Consider the following 22,743-nt stretch of genomic DNA (forward strand, 5'->3'; position numbering starts at 1 on the left):
TATTATGCAGTAATTCGAATCTTCAGTATTGTAGAACATGAAAAAATAGGGGAGGGGAGCATTGACCCATAGATATGCGCACACAGTGAGCCCATTCCCAAAATATCATCCTGACATTTGGAGAGGTGAGAACCTTGTAGGCAATTTTATTCAGGGCCAAATATTGGTTTGCCCCACTCAGAGGTGCACTTGAAAGGGTCAAGGGAAAGCAATTGCTGGTTTCCTTCTGCAGAACCACATGAGAGCTGAAACATTCTCAGAACACTGAGATGCATGTATTGCGTCCAGAGAGGCATTTCTTTTCTTGGCTTTCGGTTCACGTGTGTCTTTATGGCAATGGTTTTTCCTTGTATTTGGGGATTGTTATTGCTTTTGGTGATAGTCCAATTGAACAGAGCAGTGTTCTATTATTAGATTTGGCCAGAACATAGAATTCTTGCTTTTTAACAATTATGTGACAATAATGAGTAGCCATCTTTTTGTGTGTGGAAGCAGTCAAGGCACAAACCAAATTTTAGAAGGCAAATATAAAATATACTACTGGGGAAACTTGGTTCTGTCAATTGTATCTGTTTTACTTCTGCATGTTTGGTGGCAAAAATAAAATTAGAAAATGGTATGAAAGGAATTCAAATCTAGGTAAATAATGGTTTGTGCTGAACTTGGTGATTTACTCCATTTGAAAGATCAATTATGAAGTTTTAATTAAGGTGCTTTTTATTGATTTATGCTTAATTCTTAATGTTTCATTTCTTGCTACATTTCTTGTATTATATAGGTCTCTCTTGTTATATTATTGTATACTGTGATTTACCTATCATGTTAAGCAATACTTTTAAATTGATTGATTTGATTTTGCCAGCTATTTAGAGTAAAAAACCACAGAAATCTGCTAATCCAGCCCCCCAAAAACAGTTTGTTTAAAGACAACCCACTCTGGTTCAAAAAGTCAGGATTCAAAGAAACTGCATTTTATTCTGGCCCCAAATAATTTCTGCATATTATTGGGCACTGTAAAAACAGAATGCCAGACTACATGGGCCATTGGTCTGATCGAGCAGGGTTTTCTTATGTTCTTAGGGTTCCATGTACTTTATATCAATGCTTGCAGGATTGTAAAGAGAGTTTAAAGTTTAAAGTGGGTTTCTAAAGCAAAATTGTAGATACATTTTAGCTAGCATCAAACTCTTTGTGCACTAGATTCTGGCACAAAGTGAGCTGATGTTTCTTTTAAAAAAATCTGGGTGCAATGTCAGTATCTGTGGTTGTGTGGCAGAGACACACTCTGCATGCATACATCTCTACTTAAAAGGATATCAGGTGGTACACCTGGGGAAAAAGTATCTGCTTAAAATCCTGGAGATCGGCTACTGGGGAAAGACATTGCTACACACAGTACTATACAGATGAATTAATCATCATGATTCATTATAAGACAGTTTCATATATTCACAATGCTGGGCAGTCTGCCACCCTGTCCTTTTCCACCTCTCCAGTTTCAAAATCAGTCAATGGCTTCAGGAGCCTTTTCAGTGTCAACATGGAGAATTGTTTCATGATAGCCCTGAATCATAATTCTCCAATTACTTATGGCAGCAGGGTCCCATGAGCCCCCATACTTCCAGAACTGTAAGTTTTAGTCAGTTAACAACTAATCTTCCAGTGGCTTCAGGCTTTTTCAGGAGCCTAAATCTCGGCACATTTAACAAGACAAATAAGTGATTTGTAGATATTTTATATTACTTTTCTTGGCATCATATTAGATATTTACATCAGGTTGCTTGTATCCAAATTTTCAGGGTTAGATCTGCTGTAAAATCACAACTTGCTATGTTGCCACCTAAAGACTGACACAGTGTAGTTGCGTAAGGCATGAGATACAAGCCCCAAGTCCATGAATAGGTAAAAAATAGGGGAGTGTGAGGAAAGACTCGGGCTTTTTAGTTTAGCAAAGGATAGTGACTTACTTAGAATCATAGAATCATAGAGTTGGAAGAGACCACAAGGGCCATCCAGTCCAACCCCCTGCCAAGCAGGAAACACCATCAAAGCATTCCTGACAGATGGCTGTCAAGCCTCCGCTTCAAGACCTCCAAAGAAGGAGACTCCACCACACTCCTTGGCAGCAAATTCCACTGTCAAACAGCTCTTACTGTCAGGAAGTTCTTCCTAATGTTTAGGTGAAATCTTCTTTCTTGTAGTTTGAATCCATTGCTCCATGTCCGCTTCTCTGGAGCAGCAGAAAACAACCTTTCTCTCTTGCCAAGTGCCCCAGAAAAAATGGGACATTCCATTTTTTCTCATGAGATTGTGGCAGCTATTTTGGCTACTGTGCTCTCTCCCCGAAAAAAAATGCTTTTAGGGGTACCATGATTTCATGTAGTGCCTAAAAACAGGCCCCGCAATACCCCCCACTTTGGGGGGAGTGAGAGCACAGTGCAGATCACATAACTTGCACGGTTGCACATTCCAGTTTTTGATTAGAAAAAGTTGGATGGTATGAAGCGAGTGAGGTGAGGAGACATGTTAGAGGTGTATGGAATTATGCATGGTGAAGAGTTGTAGCACATCTGCTGAATGTTTGAAGATTCAGCTCCTGAGTTAGAAGGGACCCAAGCTGGTCTCGCTTGGTATAAAGCTGTGTCCTGTGAGCCTATACATTTTGTTCTCTTGGTTTGCAAGAGGATGAGAAGGCACCTTTACGGAAACTTCTAGTTCCTCCCTCAGTGTCGCCTCATGCCAATTTTGCCTCACAGGATTGTTCAGAGGACTTTTTGTTTTTTTCCCTTAGGGTGGCAAACTCAAGTGTAAAATCACACTGAACGCTTTGGGGAGCGAATGTAGCAAATTTAATAAATACTTAAATGCAACTTTAACATATGATAGGTTTAGATAAAATCAATGAAGTGTCATAATGCAATACCCCACTTGTCCTAAACAAAATGACTTTTGAATATCTGAAAAGAGAGGTAGAAACAGTGATCTAAAACTACCACTTAACTTATTTGTTGCTGTCAGGATGTGCACTGCAAATTAGCTAAAAAGAAAAAAGGGGATATGGCACTGTAATTAAATTGATTTATTTTTCTAGACCTTATTCAAGAAAATGAATACATTTATTGAAAAAAAGTCTTTGTTCATTAATTTTTTCAATAACAATGTATAAGTTAAAGCCTTATCTGTATATGTCTGGGTGGGCTAGCATTATTATAATTATGTTAAGCTTTTATATCAAATATTATTATATCAAAATACTGATTTACTATACTGTATTATGTGTTCTCATATTTCCTCCTCTGTAAAAAAATCTCCTTTTTGCAGCCCTCTGTAACCTTTCTCTATTGTAATTATTTATTAGGCTGCTGGGATTTTGTTTGCATGTTGCCATGGGCAAATGCGTTGCTGCAGGTGTACAAGCACCTACTGAAGTTTGGTGTAATGCAGTGATGGGGAACCTACATTAGTCTCAGCCAACAGAGCCAGTGGTTAAGGATGATGGGATTTAGAGTCTAACAACATCTGGAGGGCCACAAGTCCCCCACCTCTAATGTAATGAATTCAGGACATTCTTAAGCTTCCCACTATAAGAAAAAAGTAGAGAAGGGAAGTATGAACAAGAGGTAAAAGCAGTACCATGCATTTCATCTTAGATGAAATGGTTAAGAATTCATAGACTTGCCTATGAAATTGGTTTCTGGGCCTGTTTAAGTCAGCAGAACTTAGCTTCAATAAAAGCCTCAGACTGAACCAAAATGACAAGATTTAGAGTAAAGCATTTGTTAAACCATGTCTTTATATTATGATTTATTTGAATAAGGACTAAGGGAAACCTCTTTTTGTGGCAGAGAAAAGAGCAGCTTTTTATAGGTGAGAAACCACCAAGAAATAGCTCTCTGTATGCCTTGACACCCTACCCCACCCCCCAGCAAATTATTATTCTCTTCAAGTCTTTTTATTTTCTAACATTAAAAAACTCTTCCTTAAGGCAGTAAAACACTGTCTGCAGAACTGGCAGTGGAATTGCAGGATTTGGGTGGGGTGATTTAATTTGTGGAAAGTGATATCCTTAAAAAGATTCTGAATGACTTCCAGATACCCCTGCCAATATAATCTGCTGTTATAGCAGATGAATCTCAAGGGGTGTCCAGAGCATTGTCTGATCCTGTTGTGCTGGATGAATTTCAGTTCTTAAGGCTCAAGGATGTGGACAAGGTGCTTGGATCAGTCAGAGTGACTGGACCCTTGCTCCTCTTGGCTGGCAAAAGCTAGCAGGGAGCGGACAGCTGGCTGGGCAGGGAGGTGATTAATGCCTCCTTGTGAGAAGGGGTGGTCCCTGCCTGCTTAAAGGAGGCAGGTGTAAAGCTACTCCACAAGAAACCCTCCCTGAATTCAGAAAACCTGAGACCAGCCAGTCTCCCCTTCTTGGGAAAGATTCTTGAGTGGATGGTCGCAGACCAGATCCAGATGCTTTTGGAGGAAACTGATTTTCTAGATCCAGTTCAATCAGGGTTTCGGTCCATTTTTGGCACTGGGGCAAGATGGTTTGAGCGTATAACACCAATCCTGGCCCAACTGCACTGACTTCCAATAAGTTTCTGAGCCAAAGTCAGAGTGCTGGTTTTGACCTATTGATCCCTAAATAACTGGGGACTGCAACACCTCAAGGACCACCTCTCCCCATATGAACTAATCCAAACCCTACAATAATCATCGGAGGGTGGCAACATGAGAATGGGCCTTTTCTGCAGTGACTCTCTATTTGTGGAATGCTCTCACAGGGAGGCTCACCTGGCTCCTTCATTATGCATCTTTGGGTGCCAGGCAAAAACATTTATCTTTAACCAGGTGTTTAGCTGATTAACAGTCCGTGGCTTTTTAAATGTGTTTGTGGGAGTTATTGGCTTGTCTTTGTTTCATTATATATTTTGTATTCTCATTTTGTATTTTTCTGTTGTGAACCATCCGGGGGTCTTTGAATGAAGGGCAGTATACACAATTTAACAATAACAACAACAATAATAATCTTAGGTGAGAGTTCCTTTATTATAAGCAGCAGTAAGAATTCACAGGAAAAGTTAGCCAGAAGGAATTAGGCAACTTCAACTCCTGTCTGGTTCAGATACATTTGTATTACAAGCTTTATTTGTTTATTTAGCTTGTGAATTTAACACTGGGAAACCAGAAGCAAAACATTCTGGGAATATAAATATTGCTCAAGGCAAGCAAGGATTACTGTAATCATGTATCAGAATTATTGCATTACAACATTGGGACACAGGAAGTTCAAGGGGCTAGTTTTGATGTACAAAGTCATATATAGCTTTGTGGATGGGATACCTGAAATATTGCCTCAGCTCCTATATACCCAATTGATCACTGTGCTCTATAGGTGAGGGCCTTCTGAAAATACCATCTTATCAGGAAGTCTGTCTGCATAATGTAGGAATCAGCCTTTTAGTGTTGTGGCACCTTCCTTTTGAATATTAGACATTCAGCATCTTTATGGCACCTATTAAATACCTTTTGCGTTCTGATCTTCCCTGGTCTGCATCTGTATTGGAATTGTTTTTAAGAGGTTTTCATTATTTCCCCACTTATAGTTTGCTACCCTGGGCTCCTTGGGGAGGAAGTACGGGATAGAAATTTTATAAATACATAAATTTGGGAGGTGGTTGTGAAGAACAGGAGCAGCCCCAGGGGGCTCATGCTGGTGGGCCCTCTGCTGGACTTTGGGCCCCTGGCAGATGCCTTAGTATGCCAACCCTTGCTGCCAATCCTGATTATTATTTTGAATTTATATAGCACCATGAGTGTGAATGGTGCTTTACAGAGTGCAGTAGAACAGAACCCTTCCCTGAGGGGCATGCAATCTAGAACTGGAGATATGAGAAACAGTAGGTGATGGAGAGGGAATTGTATGGAGCAGTAAACAGGAAATCAACACCTAGTGATTTAGTTGCACATGCTTAGGCTGAGTTGGAGTAAGGCACAGGAATTGACTTGATATTTCTAGCAACTTAATATATTTCCCCATCTTTTTTCTTTCTTTCTAGGATCATAGTCATACAGATGTGCCTCAGTATCGCCAGGACCACTCTTTGATTATGAGATCCATTGTCCATATGACAGACGCTGCTCGTTCAGGAATTATGTCACCTAACCAGCTGACCACTATTAACCAATCCCAGCTCAGTGCTCAACTGGGGCTGAACTTGGGCGGGACCAATGTGCCACACACTTCCCCATCCCCTCCTGCGAGCAAATCGGCAACCCCTTCTCCATCCAGTTCTATAAATGAGGAAGATGCGGAGGACTCAAACAGGGTGAGTTCTATCATGTGTTGTAAAAAGATGTTCTCTCTCCCACCACCAAACTGCTTTCGTTTTTAAGAGGAGTTCAGTAAGGGCAAAAAAGGAGTGAGTGGGATTCAGCTAAGTTTTATTCAGAGTAGAATCATTTCAGTGAGTCTGCTCTGAATAAAACTTAGTTGAGTATCACCCAGCAGCTTTATTTAGTTGCTTATCATAATGATGCCTTGCTGCTATTCTGTGGCTTTTGGTGTGTGTTAATGTGGCATAATGGTTCGAGTGTGGGACTTCACTGTAGGAACTGGGAGAGCAGGGTTCAAATCCCCGCTCAGACATGAAGCTCACTGGGTGAGCTTGGGTCAGCCACTGCCTCTCAGCCTCACCAGCCTCACAGGGTTCTTGTGTGGATTAAATGAGGAGGGTAGAAAACCATGTATATGGCACCTAGAGCTCCTTGAAGAAAAAAAGCGAGAAATAAATAAAAGAAAAAGTTATAAGGTTCTTCATAACAACTTCATCATTTTATAGATGCATCCAGCAATTCTGACTGGCATACCTGCTTGCAAATTAATTTTCATTTTACAAAACGAAAAACCAAAAACCTAAGCATTCTTCAATAAAAAAAATCAATAAAAAATACATTTACCTCTTTGGGAAAGCCTTGAGTGTGCTCTCAAATTCCTTTTCATATCAGATTAAATAGGTTTGCAAAGGATAGACAGCCAACTGAGAAATATCTCTGAACAATGACAGCCTATTTTGGGATGTAAAAAAAGAGCAGGTGCCCAATGGCTGGGATATCTGTGTCTAACATAGCACAGTTTTGCATTTATTTGTTTTGTTACTTTGCAGTTATTAGCCTTGAGCCTGAGGGATAGAGAGCAGGTTATAGAAAGCTAAATAAAGAGATTGGTTGTGCAGGTTATGTATGCAGAATTCTTGATGAAGACCATGGGAGTTGAGCATGTGGAAGGCCTGGAATTAATCGCATGGATCCATCAAATGCCATTTCCACCAGAACTCTGCCTACAGGCTATGCAGGGCAGCTGCAGAGGGACTCATTGGAGCTCAGTCGTGATTGAATAATGACTCTATTAATTGTTCTGTGACCCGGAAAAAGGAACAAAAGCCATAGTAAGCAGCCTTAACAAAAAGGCTGAAAGAAGAATGACGAGTGGTTTCCTCCTCCTTTCATACTGAGTATCTTATTTCTGTAACTCATCTGATAGGCCATTGGCTTCTATATGGAACTATGCAAACCTCTAATGCTGGCTACTCTTGCTTGTGGGACAACACAGGGTGAAGGAGCTAGTGGAGGAAATAGGCTCATTTGGCAAGACCAGTAGGTGGGCTATGAACAAATGTGAAGCTCATTTGATAGGCTTCAACAAACAAACAAACAAACACCTCTTGTTTAAAATGGAAATCAGTGACCTATGCTGCTTCTTTGAGTGCATTCTGAGTGGCTCGAGGGCTACAAGCTTGGTATATGGTTTAAGTGGGAGCTGGTGTTGCACTGTGTCACGTTTGTCAGAAACAACCTTTAGATAATGGCCTCAAATACTTTGTATAATGCTGTCCATAGACAAGACTGTTTCTGCATTTCCAAATGTGCATGAGCTCCTTCATGCACCTGATATGGTGAATGTGATGCCTCTGATGGGTACTTTAAAAAATAAAGTAGAAATGTAAGTTTCTAGCCCTCATGATCAGAAATATATTCTATGTCTTATGATTTTGAATTGTTTTTTAATGCCTACTACAAAGGTCTTCTTTTTATTTCCTCTATGTTGTGGTCTTTTGGCATACTTCTTTTCAAGTAGAGCATAAATAGCTTTGTGTATGCATAGCTGATTTTTATAATTAATATCCCATGCTGGGCACTGATTTTGGTTTTGTTGCTCTTTATCAAGGCTGCAGGAGAAAAGAGAGCTGCCCCAGATTCTGGCAAGAAGCCCAAGACTCCAAAGAAGAAGAAAAAGAAAGACCCCAATGAGCCACAGAAGCCAGTGTCGGCATATGCCCTGTTCTTCAGGGATACACAAGCAGCAATTAAAGGGCAGAACCCCAATGCTACCTTTGGAGAGGTTTCAAAAATTGTAGCGTCTATGTGGGATAGCCTAGGAGAAGAGCAAAAGCAGGTAACCAAGGGACCCTTTGGAGTTTTTTGGGGGGAAAGGGGTGATGCACTGAAAGATGCCAAAGTCCTAATTAAACACTAGTGGGCTGATCCTTTTGACTTCATTAATTAGAAATGCAGCAGCACGGGTCAGAGCACAGTTATGCTTCCTATCATCCCAGCTAAGGATCTGGCTTCATATCAGCCCCTTGTCATTCTCTGATTGCAGTGGTAGTAGTAAGGTTGCAATATTTTAATTGACTTGATTGATCAATTAATCAATGAAAAACACTTTTGACCGGCTAAACAGTTCCTGATTTATTGGACGCTGGAGCATTGCACTGCAAAATATTGCCTTGAATGTAAGTACTTACTAAAAATGCAAGGACCATCTTAAGAGGCATTCACTGTTCCCTAATGCATGAAAGAGCGTTTAGTAATGGGTTTACCCCTTTAATGACAAGGCTCAGAGGCAGAGCACAAACCTTGTGGATGGTCCCAGGTTAAATCCTGGCTGTCTCCAGTTAGAACTTCTGCTGCAAGTCAGTGAAAACAGTACTGAACTTAGATGGACCAGTGGTCTGGTTTAAGGCAACTTCATATGTCCATGTTCTTAAAATCTCAGTGAGGGCTGAATGGAACTCAAGAGACAACATTTCACAAGCAAGTTCAGAACATCAATGAAAATGAGGTGAACTTGCTTGTGAAATGTTCTCTCTTGAGAGGCTACTGCTTTTATATAGCAAGTAATTTTTGTAATTGTGATGACATCACTGGGAGCAAACAAAACCCATTCAGTGCAAGGCCTGTTCCCTTACTCTGTGTTGGCTTAATTTATGCTCTGTGACATCATCACATAGTCATTTCTAATTGGCTATGAAACTGCTTCAAATAAATGGAGTCAAAGAAGTAACTGATGGGTGATGTGAATGCAAATGAAAATGGAAGAGGTAACCTTTGGAGGGAGGAGGATGAGTTCAGGAGATTTAAAAAAAAAATCTCAGCTCCATTGCCTTCCTATTTTAATGCTGAAAATGTACACAGTAGCAGTTTTGGCTCATTGTTTTAAAGGAGAGGAGGGATGGGAGTCACACACTTTTGTGAACCTTTTTGTTGCAGAGTTGGCATTGTCCCTTTTGACTTTCTTCATTTTACAAGACCATAACATCCCTCTTCGGGCAAGAGCTACTTTATGGTGTGAAATTGAAACACTGAAGGTGGTGTTAATTGCAATGTCTTTTAACAGGTATATAAAAGGAAAACAGAAGCTGCCAAGAAAGAATACCTTAAGGCACTTGCTGCCTACAGAGCAAGTTTGGTTTCCAAGGTAAGCTCGACTCGGACTTCAGTTATGCATCCAGTAGTGCAGTGCCTTCAGTGTGGATTCTTTTCACCTTATAAATAAATAAGCAGAGAGTTTGTTTTTTTAACCAACCTTATCTTTGGGGAAGGACAGTAATCTAGAGGCACTTGCTTTCCATGCAGAAGGACTGAGACTAAGTCCCTGGCATATCCATCTTTTATTCCTGTGTTGTAGGGGTTTGGATTAGGTGACTCTTTAGGCACTTCCAACTCTACAATTGCATTATTCTACTTACAAACATCAGGTTGCTTTGCTCTCTGTGCAACCAGGACACCTTACAGATTGATTGATTGATTGATTGATTCATTCATTCATTCATTCATAATTTTATTTGTATGCCACTTTTCCACAAAAAGAATCATGTTCAAAGTGACTTACGTCAAAGAAGACAGGAATAGGTCTCAAATCAATCATTGCAAATAACAGCTTCATAACAAAACAACAACAACAACATAATAACAAATATAACAACATACCAGGAAATAGCAAAATTTCAGTAACATTTGGAAAAAGAAGAGAAATGGTCATTGTGTGAAGCACTGCAAAACCATAGAGCATGTTACGAGGCGGTGTAATATCAAGATACTGTATATGCTGCATTATTTATTGAATAAAGCTCTCATGAAAGCTCTCATAATAAACAGCAGTATGAGGCTGTTGGCAATTTATTTTTTGCAGAAGCGATTTGGTATCTGCAGAAATCAGAACCCAATGCAGAGCAAGTCTGTGAGGTGTAGTAGGTTGTCTTGGGCTTTGCTTGTGGGTTTCATATCCCTGATCAGCTAAGCTATCTTCAGATATTTGAGGGCTCCTCCACTCAACCAATTAAAACTTGCAAGGAAATTGAATCTTGGCAACAGGCTCCTCCTTGATGCCTTAAAAACATCCAGTCATCCCCCTCCAAATGTCCCAAAAAGGCTCTAGCAGTGGTTATATGGATAAAGGGTGTGTGTGATAAAGGTTTATTAAATGATGCATTATTATTACTGTTCTTCATTTACTTTGTTAGTCTCTTTATCTTGCCCATGGCAAACCAAAGCAACTTACAAACAAGCAAGCAACCTACATAGATACATTAAAATGGTTTTTTAAAATATACATTTAAGACACCCCATCCACTTCTAAAATGTCACAGATAGTTAAAGGCCAAAGACCTGGTTATAGAGGGGAGGTTTTCTCTGAGGTCCTAAAGATATCTAAAGATGGTTGCAGGCAACCAACCCTGGAGAGAGCATTCCACAAATGGGGAGCCACTGCAGCAAAGGCGCGTTCTCGTGTTACCACCTTTTGGACCTCTTGTGGGGGAGGTACACAAAGAAGGGCCTCTGATCATGATCACACGGTCAGGGTAAGTTCATATGGATGCATGAAGGTGGATAGAAGTTTTATTTCCTTCCCTCATAAAAATGGAACCTGGAAGGGTTGGAGATTCAGAATAGAAAAAAATAATGTTCTTCTTCACACAGTGCATCATTAAATTATGCAGTTCCCTAATATGTAGTGATGGCCACCAGCTTGGAGGACTTTAAAAGGTGGATTATACAAATTTTTGGATGATAAGACTATATATGCCTGCTAGTCATGATGGTTATGTAATACCTCCGGCATCAGCATGCCTCCAAATGCTGTTTTCTGGAAAACATGAGGGGGGGGGGACAGTGTTATCACACTATGTCCTGCTTCCTGTTGGCTACTGGTTGGCCATTGTAAGAACAGAACCCAGGGCTAGATGTACCTTTGGCCTAATGCAGTGGAGCTCTTCTGATGTTCCTAAAATGAGGAGCTGCCTGGCCAGTGATTGATATGACTTAAAGGATGTTGCCTTATGAGTATAAGGTAGTTTGGTGAGCTGCTTTGATGGAAAAATTAACAAATAATCTGTGACTGGCTAAAGGAACAAAATGCTTTTTTGTGGAGGGTTTTTATTTTGGACAGACTGGCACTGTTTAGGAAAGCAAAGCTGAAGTAAAAAGATACCTTCCCACAGTACAGAAAACTTTCTGGGTGCTATGAACACAATGGACTTGAATCTTGTTATTTCCTGATGGGTTTTTTATCCCTTAAATTTCCCTTAATTCCCTTAAGGATTAATGTTTTGCTTTTGTTTGTTTGTTTTGTTTGCCTTTTGTTTTAGTTTAGGCACCCCTTGTGTCCTCTACGAGATGGGAAGGGGGTTGTTCTGTGTTATTAAAATTGTGTTAAAGTTTTTTTTAATTATTATTATTAATAAAGAGAAAGGACGGAAAAGGGGATGACGCCAAGGATGCTATTACAAGCTCATTGGGTGCAAGAGAAATGCAAATGTGACAAATATAAATATAAACGTATAAATATAAATACATAATAAATACATATTAACTGTCATGAACTCTTTCTTAAATGCAGGCTGCTGCTGAGTCAGCTGAAGCCCAAACAATCCGTTCTGTTCAGCAAACGCTGGCGTCTACAAACCTGTCTTCGTCCCTCCTTCTGAATGCCCCTCTCTCCCAGCACGCGGCTGTGGCCACTTCTCAACAGACTCTCCAGCAGTCGCTCCCCAGGGCAATCGCCCCCAAGCCTCTAGCAATGCGGCTGCCCATGAATCAGATAGTTGCCTCGGTCACCATTGCGCCCAACATGCCCACAAACATTTCCACCTCGCTGATAAGCTCCATGGGAAGCAACATGGTGGGCACGTCGGCATCGGCGCCCTCCCAGGTCAGCCCTTCCTTGCAGAGCCAGCAGCACCAGTTGCAACAGCTGCAGCAGATGCAGCAGCAGCAGATGCAGCAGCAGCAGCTCCACCAGCAGCACATGCATCAGCAGATCCAGCAGCAGATGCAGCAGCAGCATTTCCAGCACCACATGCAGCAGCACCTGCAGCAGCAGCACCTGCAGCAGCAGCTGAGCCAGCAGCAAATTCAGCATCAGTTGCAGCACCAGCTCCAGCAGATGCAGCAGCAGCAGATGCAGCACTTGCAGCAGCAGCAGCAGCAGCAGCAGCAGCACCAGTCGCAGCCTTCACCTCAGCAACATTCCCCAGTGGCCTCACAGATCACCTCCCCGATCCCCAGCATCGGGAGCCCTCCGCCAGCCCCCCAGCAACACCAGTCCCAAATACAAACCCAGACACAGACTCAGCTGTTATCACAAGCCAGTATTTTCTGAAGATACATGTTGCAAAGCTGCTTTGCATTGTGAATTAAGCAAAGGGGGACTGTTTACGGCTGGAAACTGTACATTGCTGATGGTAGTTATGCAGGGATGCATAACAGATGAGTGAGCCTCTAAGCTGTCTATTAGATAGGCAATAAAGAACTACAATGTAGCTGTGTATATTCATTTAGCTGACTATAAATATTTGTCCCCCCCCTCTCTTTCCGATCTTTTTAAAGAAAATGCTGTGCTCTCTTGTTTTCTTTATTTATTTTGAGCTTTACCCATAATATGTGAACTACATAGTCTTGGATATGCCTGGGCAGTGAAACGAAAAAAATTGTTTTGGCCTTTTTCACAGTTCCAGATTAAAACTGATTAGTAGATGCACTTCAAACCAGTTTGGATTTTGGGGTTTTTTTGTTTGTTTGTTCATGAAGTCCTAAAAAAGCACAGTTGGAACTACCAGTAAAATGTTGATTGGATTCCATGCAATCACACTCGTATGACATGAGTAGTTGACGGTGTTTTTCTCTGTCATATATATATATATAAATATAAATATATATATAAAGATTAATGTAAAAATCATAGACTTTTGCCAAAGCTCCTTTTTCTCTTTTTAATATGTCTCCAGAAGTGGGGGGGGGAGGAACCTGAAAGTGAAAGTTCTTAAATATCAGAGCCCATCTTTACCATCAAAGCTATAATTTCTCTAAACACTTACAGTGCTTTGTTACAAAATATATTCTTACCCTGTTCTGTTCATTCCAAGTTGTTGTTGGTTTTTTGGTTGTTTTTTTTAAGATGTGAATATTCTATCCTGTGTTTGGGTGACAACTTTCAGATTTAATACACTGTATTTTTTAAAAAAAGGAAATGCACTTAAATGCACTGTTATTACAAAAAAAAGGTAAGAAGGAAAAATGTGAGTTTTTAAAAAATATATATGCTGTAATACCAGTAGACTATTTAAAAGAATTGCTACATCTGAATAATCAGTGTAAATATTTCCTTTAAAAAAATTGTAAGTTTTTCATATCATGTGTTGTAAAGTTTTCATAAATGAGGCTTTAATGTAAACACTGGTAACATGAATGATTTAACTGCAATATTGCTTACTGTGTTTTTATGCTGTTTTTATACTTTTTTATGAGTTATAATAGCAGCGATTGAGTTGTTTGTATTTTGCTTATCTAAAACAAATGCTTTTATCTTGCTATAGAATAAACACATTTCAGTAAAAAGAAGGAAAAAAATCCAACCACATACCCCCAGTGTTTTGCAAAACTGAAATCAGCTAATACTTAACCCTTTGAACAAAATACCAGCTTGTCTGTGCTACACCTCCTCCTCATACCATAACATTAAGCAGGGCTGTACACGCCCACCTCAAATCTGGTTTGGTGCCTGATTAGACCTAGTATGACCTGATCTAGCCCTAAGTTTAATTAGTATTTTAAATCCTAATGTTTGTGGTAGCAAAGGGGTTAAAAGTAGGCCAGGTGAGAGTTTCTGTCTACATCTCCCACCCACCCCCTTCACCTTGGTACCACCCCCATGCTTAATTAGGGTTTAAAACCCTAATTAAACATGTGGTTGCCAAACCACCACTACTCTCAAGATTGCTCAGGGTGCACCTGATCGAACCCAGAACAATTGGCCCGATTCAAGTTGGGATTTGTCCAGACCTGGATCACAGCCCTAACATTTACACTGGCATCCAAGGCTGGTCTGACTAATACAGTGTCATCCAAACCCAAGATCCACTGGGATGAGTGAGTTTAGAATAGGTGGATTGCTGAGTGAGCCTGGGCCATGAAGCCCCTCATTGCAGCCCAGCTGGAGATTCACTGGGATAAGTCTCTTAGCCAGGGTTCTTCCAAAGCCAGCACAACCAAGAGTAGGGTAATCTTGCAAAGGGGCATTCTGGGGGGTGCAGCAGGGGCAGACTTGCATCTGTTCAAAATCCCTGTCGACTCAGCAGAACTTGACACTGGTGAAAAAGATGGTGAAAGTTCAAACTTTACTTCAAAGGCTTGTTTCCCCCCAGCCAGCTTTGGGTTGTCTCAGCCAGCAGCTGCCTTGTTCCTGAATGGAGTTTGGCATATGCCAGTTTATGCTAAGTGGGTGTAAGCTCTGCCAGCGTCCTAGCTAGAACTGCTCATGTACCTCCACTATGGCAGGTTCAGCTTAAACCAAGCAAGTTAAGATATAAACAAACTTGATATCATATGGAGGCCACAGTCGTTCTCTGAGCTCAAATGAACCACTCCTGCAGCAGTGCAGGCTTTACCTGGAAAGATCTGGATGAAGCCAGAAGCACCTGCATATGCCGGAAGTTGGATGTGCTGTTGAAAACTAGAGTCTATTTAACATGGTCTGACTGCAGCAGCCTTTCTCAAGTTGGTTGTCCTGTGGATGTTATTGGGTTCTAATATTATTAGTATCAGCCAGCACATGACCAATGGTCAGGGACAATGGAAGGTGTAATCCAAAAACACTGGGGAGTGATGGTCTGTATTAAGCCCTTTTGCCAGCAAAAGGGAAGTCCCAACTCCAGTCACTTCAATGCAGGGTCCTTACAGCTAGGTAGGGGAAAGGGCAATAGACTACATTTGGGGTGCAGGAGGATGACTGAGTGAGCAGCAGCCACAAATCATGGGTTGGGGAATGCAGAAGTTTTCCAGAGGGGGAGAGTATCAAGACTGGAACTTCAGACTTCGCAGGGTGGCTATTCTGCTTGCCTCATCTCCAAAAGGGTATTGTAGAGTTGGGAAAGGTTGAGAAGAGGGCAACCAAACTGATCTAAGGGATGGAGCAACTTGCCTTAAAAGGTTGCAGTGTTTGGATAGAAGTTTCAATAATCATGACATGGCGAAGATCGTTCTCTCATAACACTAGAATTTGTGGACATCCAGTGTACCTGCATGCTGGAAGATTTGGGACAGATGAAAGAAAGCCCTTCAGGCTGTGCATAATAAAACTATGGAGCTCGTTCCCACAGAAGACAGAGGTAGCCACCAACCTTGATGGCTTCCAAAGAGGACTGGACAAATGCATGGGCTAACAATAATTATTACGGTTGCAGCATTAATATTGGAGGTAGTAATGCTTCTGAATACCAGTTGCTGGAAACCACAGAAGGAGAGTGTGCTCGTGTGCTTGAATCCTTACAGGTTTCCCACAGGCATCTGGTTGGCCACTGTGAGAACAGGAGAATGCCCTAGCTGGGCCATTGGCCTGACTCAGCATGCTCTTCATATCTTCTTATAACTGCCTGTGTCAGAGCTTCTTTGGCACCTGGTAAATTATCTATTCAGGATGCTGCTGTGTTTAGAATTTGTTTTGGAGGTGCAGGGAAGGAGGTGTGGTTTTAATATTTTGTCATGGCCACTAGCACGTTGAACACTTGTCTTATATATTAGAAATGACTGTCAAGGCATATTACAGTCAGAAAAAAAGAGCTTAAAGAAAATATGTTGGTCTCTGGGAAGTTTTGCACTGGAGATGCTTCTCCAAGGAAGGAATCTCCAGCTAATCTGCCCTTTAGGGTTAACCTTGCAAGTGAAATGGAATTTTACTGAAGCACTCTTGACCCCTTGACAGCATCCGCTGAAAGACGCTAGAAACTTGTAGCAAATTCCCAATGCTCCCTGTCTGTCTCTTGATTTTGCATAGGGCTCAAGCTTGTGCCCTTTATCACCTTTATCGTCCTAAAATGAAGCAATAAATGGAGGTCCAGGGTGGCAGCCACTTTGCCCTCTTTTTCTTGCGCCTGTTTCCAATCCCTGTAGTTATATATATGTGGCTTCTGCCTATCTTCCCATTCAACTGCACTTCACATTGCAAAATGGCTTCAAGCCTCTGAGAAAAGAGGTTTCCCATGAAGGAGGTGGGGGTAAGCCGGGACAGTATTGATCTCTGCTACCCTTAAATGTTAAGGCAATGGGGGACATTTAAAGTGCTAGCCTCTCCTAGCCTCCAAAGCTGCACATGAATTGGCATATTTGCCTTAGGTATGGGGACGCGGGTGGCGCGGTGGGTTAAACCACAGAGCCTAGGGCTTGCTGATCAGAAGGTCGGCGGTTCGAATCTCTGAGACGGGGTGAGCTCCCATTGCTGGCCACATGATCCGGAAGCTGTACACCAGCTCCCTCAGCCAGTAACGCGAGATGAGCGCCGCAACCCCAGAGTCGGACACAAATGGACCTAATGGTCAGGGGTCCCTTAACCTTTACCTTTATGGTGGCTAAAGCCAGGAAGAGGTTTTTGAAATATTAAGCGCTTTATAAATGCTTTTGAATAGAAAAATGCACAAATAAGCTGGGATGGTGCCTCATAGAGCTCATGCTAACAGGTTATCCCCACTGGGCTGCTTAATATACTTTCATACAGGGAAAAATTGATCTGGCATATGAATTCTTTGGCTTAATTTTGACTGCTTTGCAGGGATGCATTCAGTCAGGGACGCGGGTGGCACTGTGGTCTAAACCTCTGAGCCTAGGGCTTGCCGATCAGAAGGTCGGCGGTTCGAATCCCCATGACGGGGTGAGCTCACGTTGTTTGGTCCCAGCTCCTGCCCACCTAGCAGTTCGAAAGCACGTCAAAGTGCAAGTAGATAAATAGGTACCACTCTGGCGGGAAGGTAAATGGCGTTTCCGTGCGCTGCTCTGGTTCACCAGAAGCGGCGTAGTCATGCTGGCCACATGACCCGGAAGCTGTCTGCAGTCAAACGTTGGCTCCCTCGGCATATAGAGCGAGATGAGCGCCGCAACCCCAGAGTCGTCCGAGACTGGACCTTATGGTCAGGGGTACCTTTACCTTTTAACATTCAGTTAGTTAATTAATTCCTTTAAAAATAAGAACAAAAAAAAACCCTGCTATACATGCCTACTTGGAAAGAAGTAGCAGTATGTTAACTGGAGTTTTGGATTACCAGCTTGGGCTCTTCTTCTTCTTCCTCTAAAAGCATAAGCATGTAAGAAGACCTCCACTGGATGCATTCAAACATTCCTAGAGTCATAAAACTGCAGAGTTGGAAGGGGGCTAAATGGTGATGAACCCTCCCTTCTGCATTCATCTAGTCTAGAACTGTAGTGTCCAATCAAAAGCCTCAGTGATGTCCATAAACAGTCATGGAGCTAGTAACCACCTCCCATTGTTCCACAGCAGGCATGCTGGTACTCAGTGACATATATCCATCATGATTGCCACTTTAATTGCTTCAATAAACCATTTAATTAATTTCAGTAACAATTTTGAGTTTGTAGTCTTTCTTAATGTCTCAGCTGGGGGTACAGGGTAATTCTGAGGCCAGATTTGCACCTGACAGGACTCAATAATATTTTGCTGTCAGTGGGGGAAATGCAGAGTGGCGGTGGATTTGGAAAGTACTTGCAAACAAACAAGGTGAAGGGCCATAGTTCAGTGGCAGAGGCAGATCACATGCAAAAGGACCCAGGTGAAAGCCCCAGCTTCTCCTGGTAGGTCTGAGAAAGAGTCTCCATCTCATACTTTGACTTGCTACTAGTCAATGTAGGCAATAATGAGCTAGATGGACTAACGTTTACAGAAGTGTGCATAAAAAATGAAGGCATTAGTGAAAACAACATACAAAAATGCATTATATTAGAAAAAGCTGCTTGCTTGCAAAAATGTGTACGTTAGTCAAAACTGCATGTAAAAATGTGTTCAGAGAAATTGGCGCCAAAATGATGAACTTTCACGAGCATTTTTGCACTAAAACGATGGTGGATTTTCATAAGGATTTTAAAAGCATAATGCATGCTGGCGCATTGGCAGCAAAGGCACAGACCCTGAAGCAACCACGTGCAATTGTTGCAACATGTGGAGATCTGAATTGTAAGACTGGGAAAATGAGAAATGGAGGGAGCTGAAATGAGCAGATCCTTCCATCTCTACTCCCAGGTAAGTGTGCATAGGATTGCATCCTAACAGACTGTTCTTCCTTTTAAAAGCACGGAAACCATTAGCTGTCACCCACATCTTGCAACAGCACATTCCCATAAATTATGTGCTTTGTGAAGAACTAATTCCATAGTCTGTCATGAATCAGGTTTCAATCCTAATATCCTGGTAGTTGGCAGTGGTGTGTCAGGTGACTACTCCCCACCCCCAGACCATGCTCATCCACCAGTATATTTGCAGTTTATCCACCTGACAACCTTTTGAGGTAGATTGGGCTGAGAGATGGTGACAAACCCAAGGTCAGTAAACAAGTTCCATGGCTGTGTGGGTATAAGAACCTGGATTGACCCAATGGTCAATATCACTCTGGCTCCATATTCCAATGAGTTCAAGATAGCTTCCTCCCAAATAGTAGTGTTTGGTGTAGTGGGGCAAAGCCACACAGCTGCCCTCTCAATGCCACCATCACTACAGCTGGGATGGGCTGGAAAGTTAGTAATTTCGGGGCTGTGTGGAACCACTGGTAGGAGCACTAGATTGACTTTACCGGAGAATCCATGCAGTCCTGATCTTGCCAGTGTGGTGTAGTGGTTAAGAGTGGTAGACTCATAATCTGGGGAACCGGGTTCGCGTCTCCGCTCCTCCATATGCAGCTGCTGGGTGACCTTGGGCTAGTCACACTTCTTTGAAGTCTCTCAGCTCCACTCACCTCACAAAGTGTTTGTTGTGGGGGAGGAAGGGAAGGAGAATGTTAGCCGCTTTGAGACTCCTTCGGGTAGTGAAAAGCGGGATATCAAATCCAAACTACTACTCCTCCTCCTCCTCCTCCTCCTCCTCCTCCTCCTCCTCCTCCTCCTCCTCCTCTTCTTCTTCTTCCTACCACATTGCCCCAACCCAGCTCCATCTAGCGAAGTTACAGCATTGGCAATGGAATAGTGGTTCCAGAACTCTACCCCACCAGAACAGCTGTTACCGATCCCAATTTAGTTTGCATGAGGTTGCAGCCTTAATATGATTCTGATGCTGTTATTATTTTAACACAAGAAGAACCCTATTGTATGAGGTCAAAAGCCCACCTAGTCCAGCATCCTGTTCTCACAGTGGCCAACCGGGTGCCTGTGGGAAGCACAACAGCACTTGCAATTCAGAGGCATGACAGGGAAGGCCAGAGGTGGGCCTAGGGGTTGGAAAAAGCACCCCCCACCAGAGGTGCAGGCCTGGGGCTGGGGGCACAATATCACCTCTCAGACTATAGAGTGTATGATGTATATCCGTGCGGCAACACAACGCCACTGTTGCAGCAAGATCAAACGCAGGAGAAGCTTCCTTCTTGCACCAGGGCACAAAGGCATGTGCTGAAGTGATTTTTTTTGGGAGGGGGTGAGTGGGGGGTTGCCAATACAGTTCCTTGCCAAGAGCACAAGGGACCCTAGGTATGCCTCTGGTGGAGGCAGATCATAGCCATGGCTGCTAGTAGCCATTAACAGCCTTATGCCCCATGAATTTGTCTTGTAAAGGCACGATAATCACCAGAAACCCTCGGGCAGCATCTGAGTGAGGCACTGCTCTCCCCTCTTGCGATTTCCAACAACTGTTCTTCTGAGGCTTACTGCCTCCAACAATGGTGGTAGAACGTAGCCATACCACCTCGTATCCACTGATGGTGTTGGTGTTGGTTGTTAACACCCGCATGCTCACTTATTTTCACTTGTTGTACTTATTTTAACAAATCATGGAGGGAGAACAAATATTTCCCACTCTACTGCTTCAGGGTCTGTGCCTTTGCTGCCAACGCGCCAGCATGCATTATGCATTCATGTTCCAAAGGATCTCGAGGATTCTGTTGTATTCACATTTCTCCCTCCCTCCCCCCCACTCCCTCCCCCTGCACTAGGAGAGCAGTTTGACCACTATCCCCAGTTGTCTTGCATGATTAATTACAGCATCTGTCCTGTCAGAAGCTATAATGAAGAGGTCTTGATAAAAATTGCAAATTACCACTGGCAACAATCTTAAAACTGCTTATGATAAAATGAAAATTAAAAACAGCAAGCGAGGAGCCTGAGTCGAATCCTAATCTGAAAAAGAATGAGGCTGAGCAGAGGTGGTGTCCATGGCTACTGTTCACGAGACACACAAACCAGGGGGTTGTGTGGGGGGGAAGAAATACAAATCCACCCAGTTTTCCATTCAAAGCTGCAATCCATGCAGAGAGAGAAAAGTCCATTTCTGTTCCCCTTTTTGCTCCCATGGAACTTGAAGGAGTGCTTGGTAGATGGTAAGGACAGGTGGATGAGTCCATTTGGGCTCCTCTCGGTTTCTCATTTTCCACCAATTTTTAATTTAATTCCACACATTTCCACACCCATTTGTGATTTTTTTTTTTAAAAAAAGTTCCCACACAAATTTATCAGCATTTTAGTGTGAATTTTTCCTAATATATTTTTGTATGAAATTTGGCACAATATACACGTTTGCAGAACAACTTCTCCAAATATAATGCATTTTTGTATACTAGTTTCACTAATATATACACACATTTCACTTAAGTTTATTTATTTCTTTTTACACAGTACTTAGCTGGAGAACTGTGTTACAAAATTCAGAGAACTGTAAATTTCAAAGAATGGCTGTGTTTCAATTTACATATTGTTTTGGGAAAGTACGAATTAGGTAAGTTTGTGTTTCAATGCAGACTGAGTTGAATTTGTAAAGATAGGGCATCACCACTGAATAGGTCCTAATTTCAGTCATCGCCCACGACCTCTGATGGGGGTTTGAACCAAAGTAACTTTTCTGACTCAGTATTCAGGAAGGCCCCATATAGAAGTGGTCATTGAGGTATACTGATCCTAAGTTATATAAGGATTCCAAGATCAAATAGACAGTATTTCACAAAAGCCAATGTTTGTAATAGCAGCCCTATTCAGGTGTTGGGTCTACTCACAATCAGAGGACATGGGAAAAAAGGAGTAGGGCCACGCACCAAAGTCTCCCTGTCCTCTCTACTCCCAAAGCACAAAGCTTTGAAGTGAGATTTTTTTTTATGAGCATTCAGTAAAGGGTAAAAGGTAAAGGACCCCTGGATGGTTAAGTCCAGTCAAAGGCAACTATGGGGTTGCGGCACTCATCTCGCTTTAAGGTAGGACGCTCTTAGAATCCTCCCCACAATCTAGAACCTGGAGCAATATATACCGTATTTTCCCATGTATAAGACTATATTTTTCCTAAATTTTTGAAGTTTAAAATAACGGGTCGTCTTATGCACGGATAGTGCATAGTGCATTGTCTTAATTTTGAGCCCCCCATATAGGGGGCGTCTTAGACACGGGGGCGTCTTATACACGGAAAAATACGGTAACTGCAAGGAAGATTCTAAGCACAGTCAGGTGAATGTCAGAAGAGGAATGATAGGATGGAGATAGTGGGATGTGGTAGGCAGGTGATGCCCTGAGCCGTTCCTCAGTGCACACGGCATGTAGCTAAACCCAACACCTGAACAGTGCTCATTTTACCATCCTGTCTAATAAATTTGGAGGAGGATAATACTTAATTGCAACAAGAAAAACTATCAAGCACGCCAAGAGCCATTGAAATGAATGAGGGTGGTGCAGAAGCACTGGCATTCTGAAGCTCCCATTTATTTTAATGGAGCCTGCATGGGAGAACTCCCCATGGGATTGTGTCCAATTTAGTTTTTAACCCATGTGTCAGTTTCAACTAACTTAATGTAGCAATCAGTGCCCTTCTTGGAGCTTCTGAAATCTCTTAACCAACCTCTTCAACAAAGAAAAGCTAAACCGCAAGTGACAGGAATTGTGTATATGGCCTGTAATTGTGTTCTTGAAGAGCCAGGATGCATCCTTGGGAAAATGTCACAAGTGATA

General features: G+C 42.1%; 1 protein-coding gene across 3 annotated transcripts in view; it reads left to right on the plus strand.

The window, feature by feature from the left end:
* TOX3 (TOX high mobility group box family member 3) overlaps nucleotides 1-13,097 on the plus strand; it is a 98,427-nt gene extending 85,330 nt beyond the window's left edge. For all 3 annotated transcript variants that reach the window (XM_033156799.1, XM_033156797.1, XM_033156798.1), the window contains 4 exons: nucleotides 6,054-6,323; nucleotides 8,222-8,449; nucleotides 9,674-9,754; nucleotides 12,176-13,097. In XM_033156799.1, coding sequence (XP_033012690.1) covers nucleotides 6,054-6,323; nucleotides 8,222-8,449; nucleotides 9,674-9,754; nucleotides 12,176-12,937 — 1,341 coding nt within the window. In that variant the 3' untranslated portion in view covers nucleotides 12,938-13,097. The remainder of the gene's footprint in view (nucleotides 1-6,053; nucleotides 6,324-8,221; nucleotides 8,450-9,673; nucleotides 9,755-12,175) is intronic.
* Nucleotides 13,098-22,743: the final 9,646 nt, after the last annotated feature.

The sequence above is a fragment of the Lacerta agilis genome, chromosome 8 (assembly GCF_009819535.1).
Source record: "Lacerta agilis isolate rLacAgi1 chromosome 8, rLacAgi1.pri, whole genome shotgun sequence".
Classification (NCBI taxonomy): Eukaryota; Metazoa; Chordata; class Lepidosauria; order Squamata; family Lacertidae; genus Lacerta; species Lacerta agilis.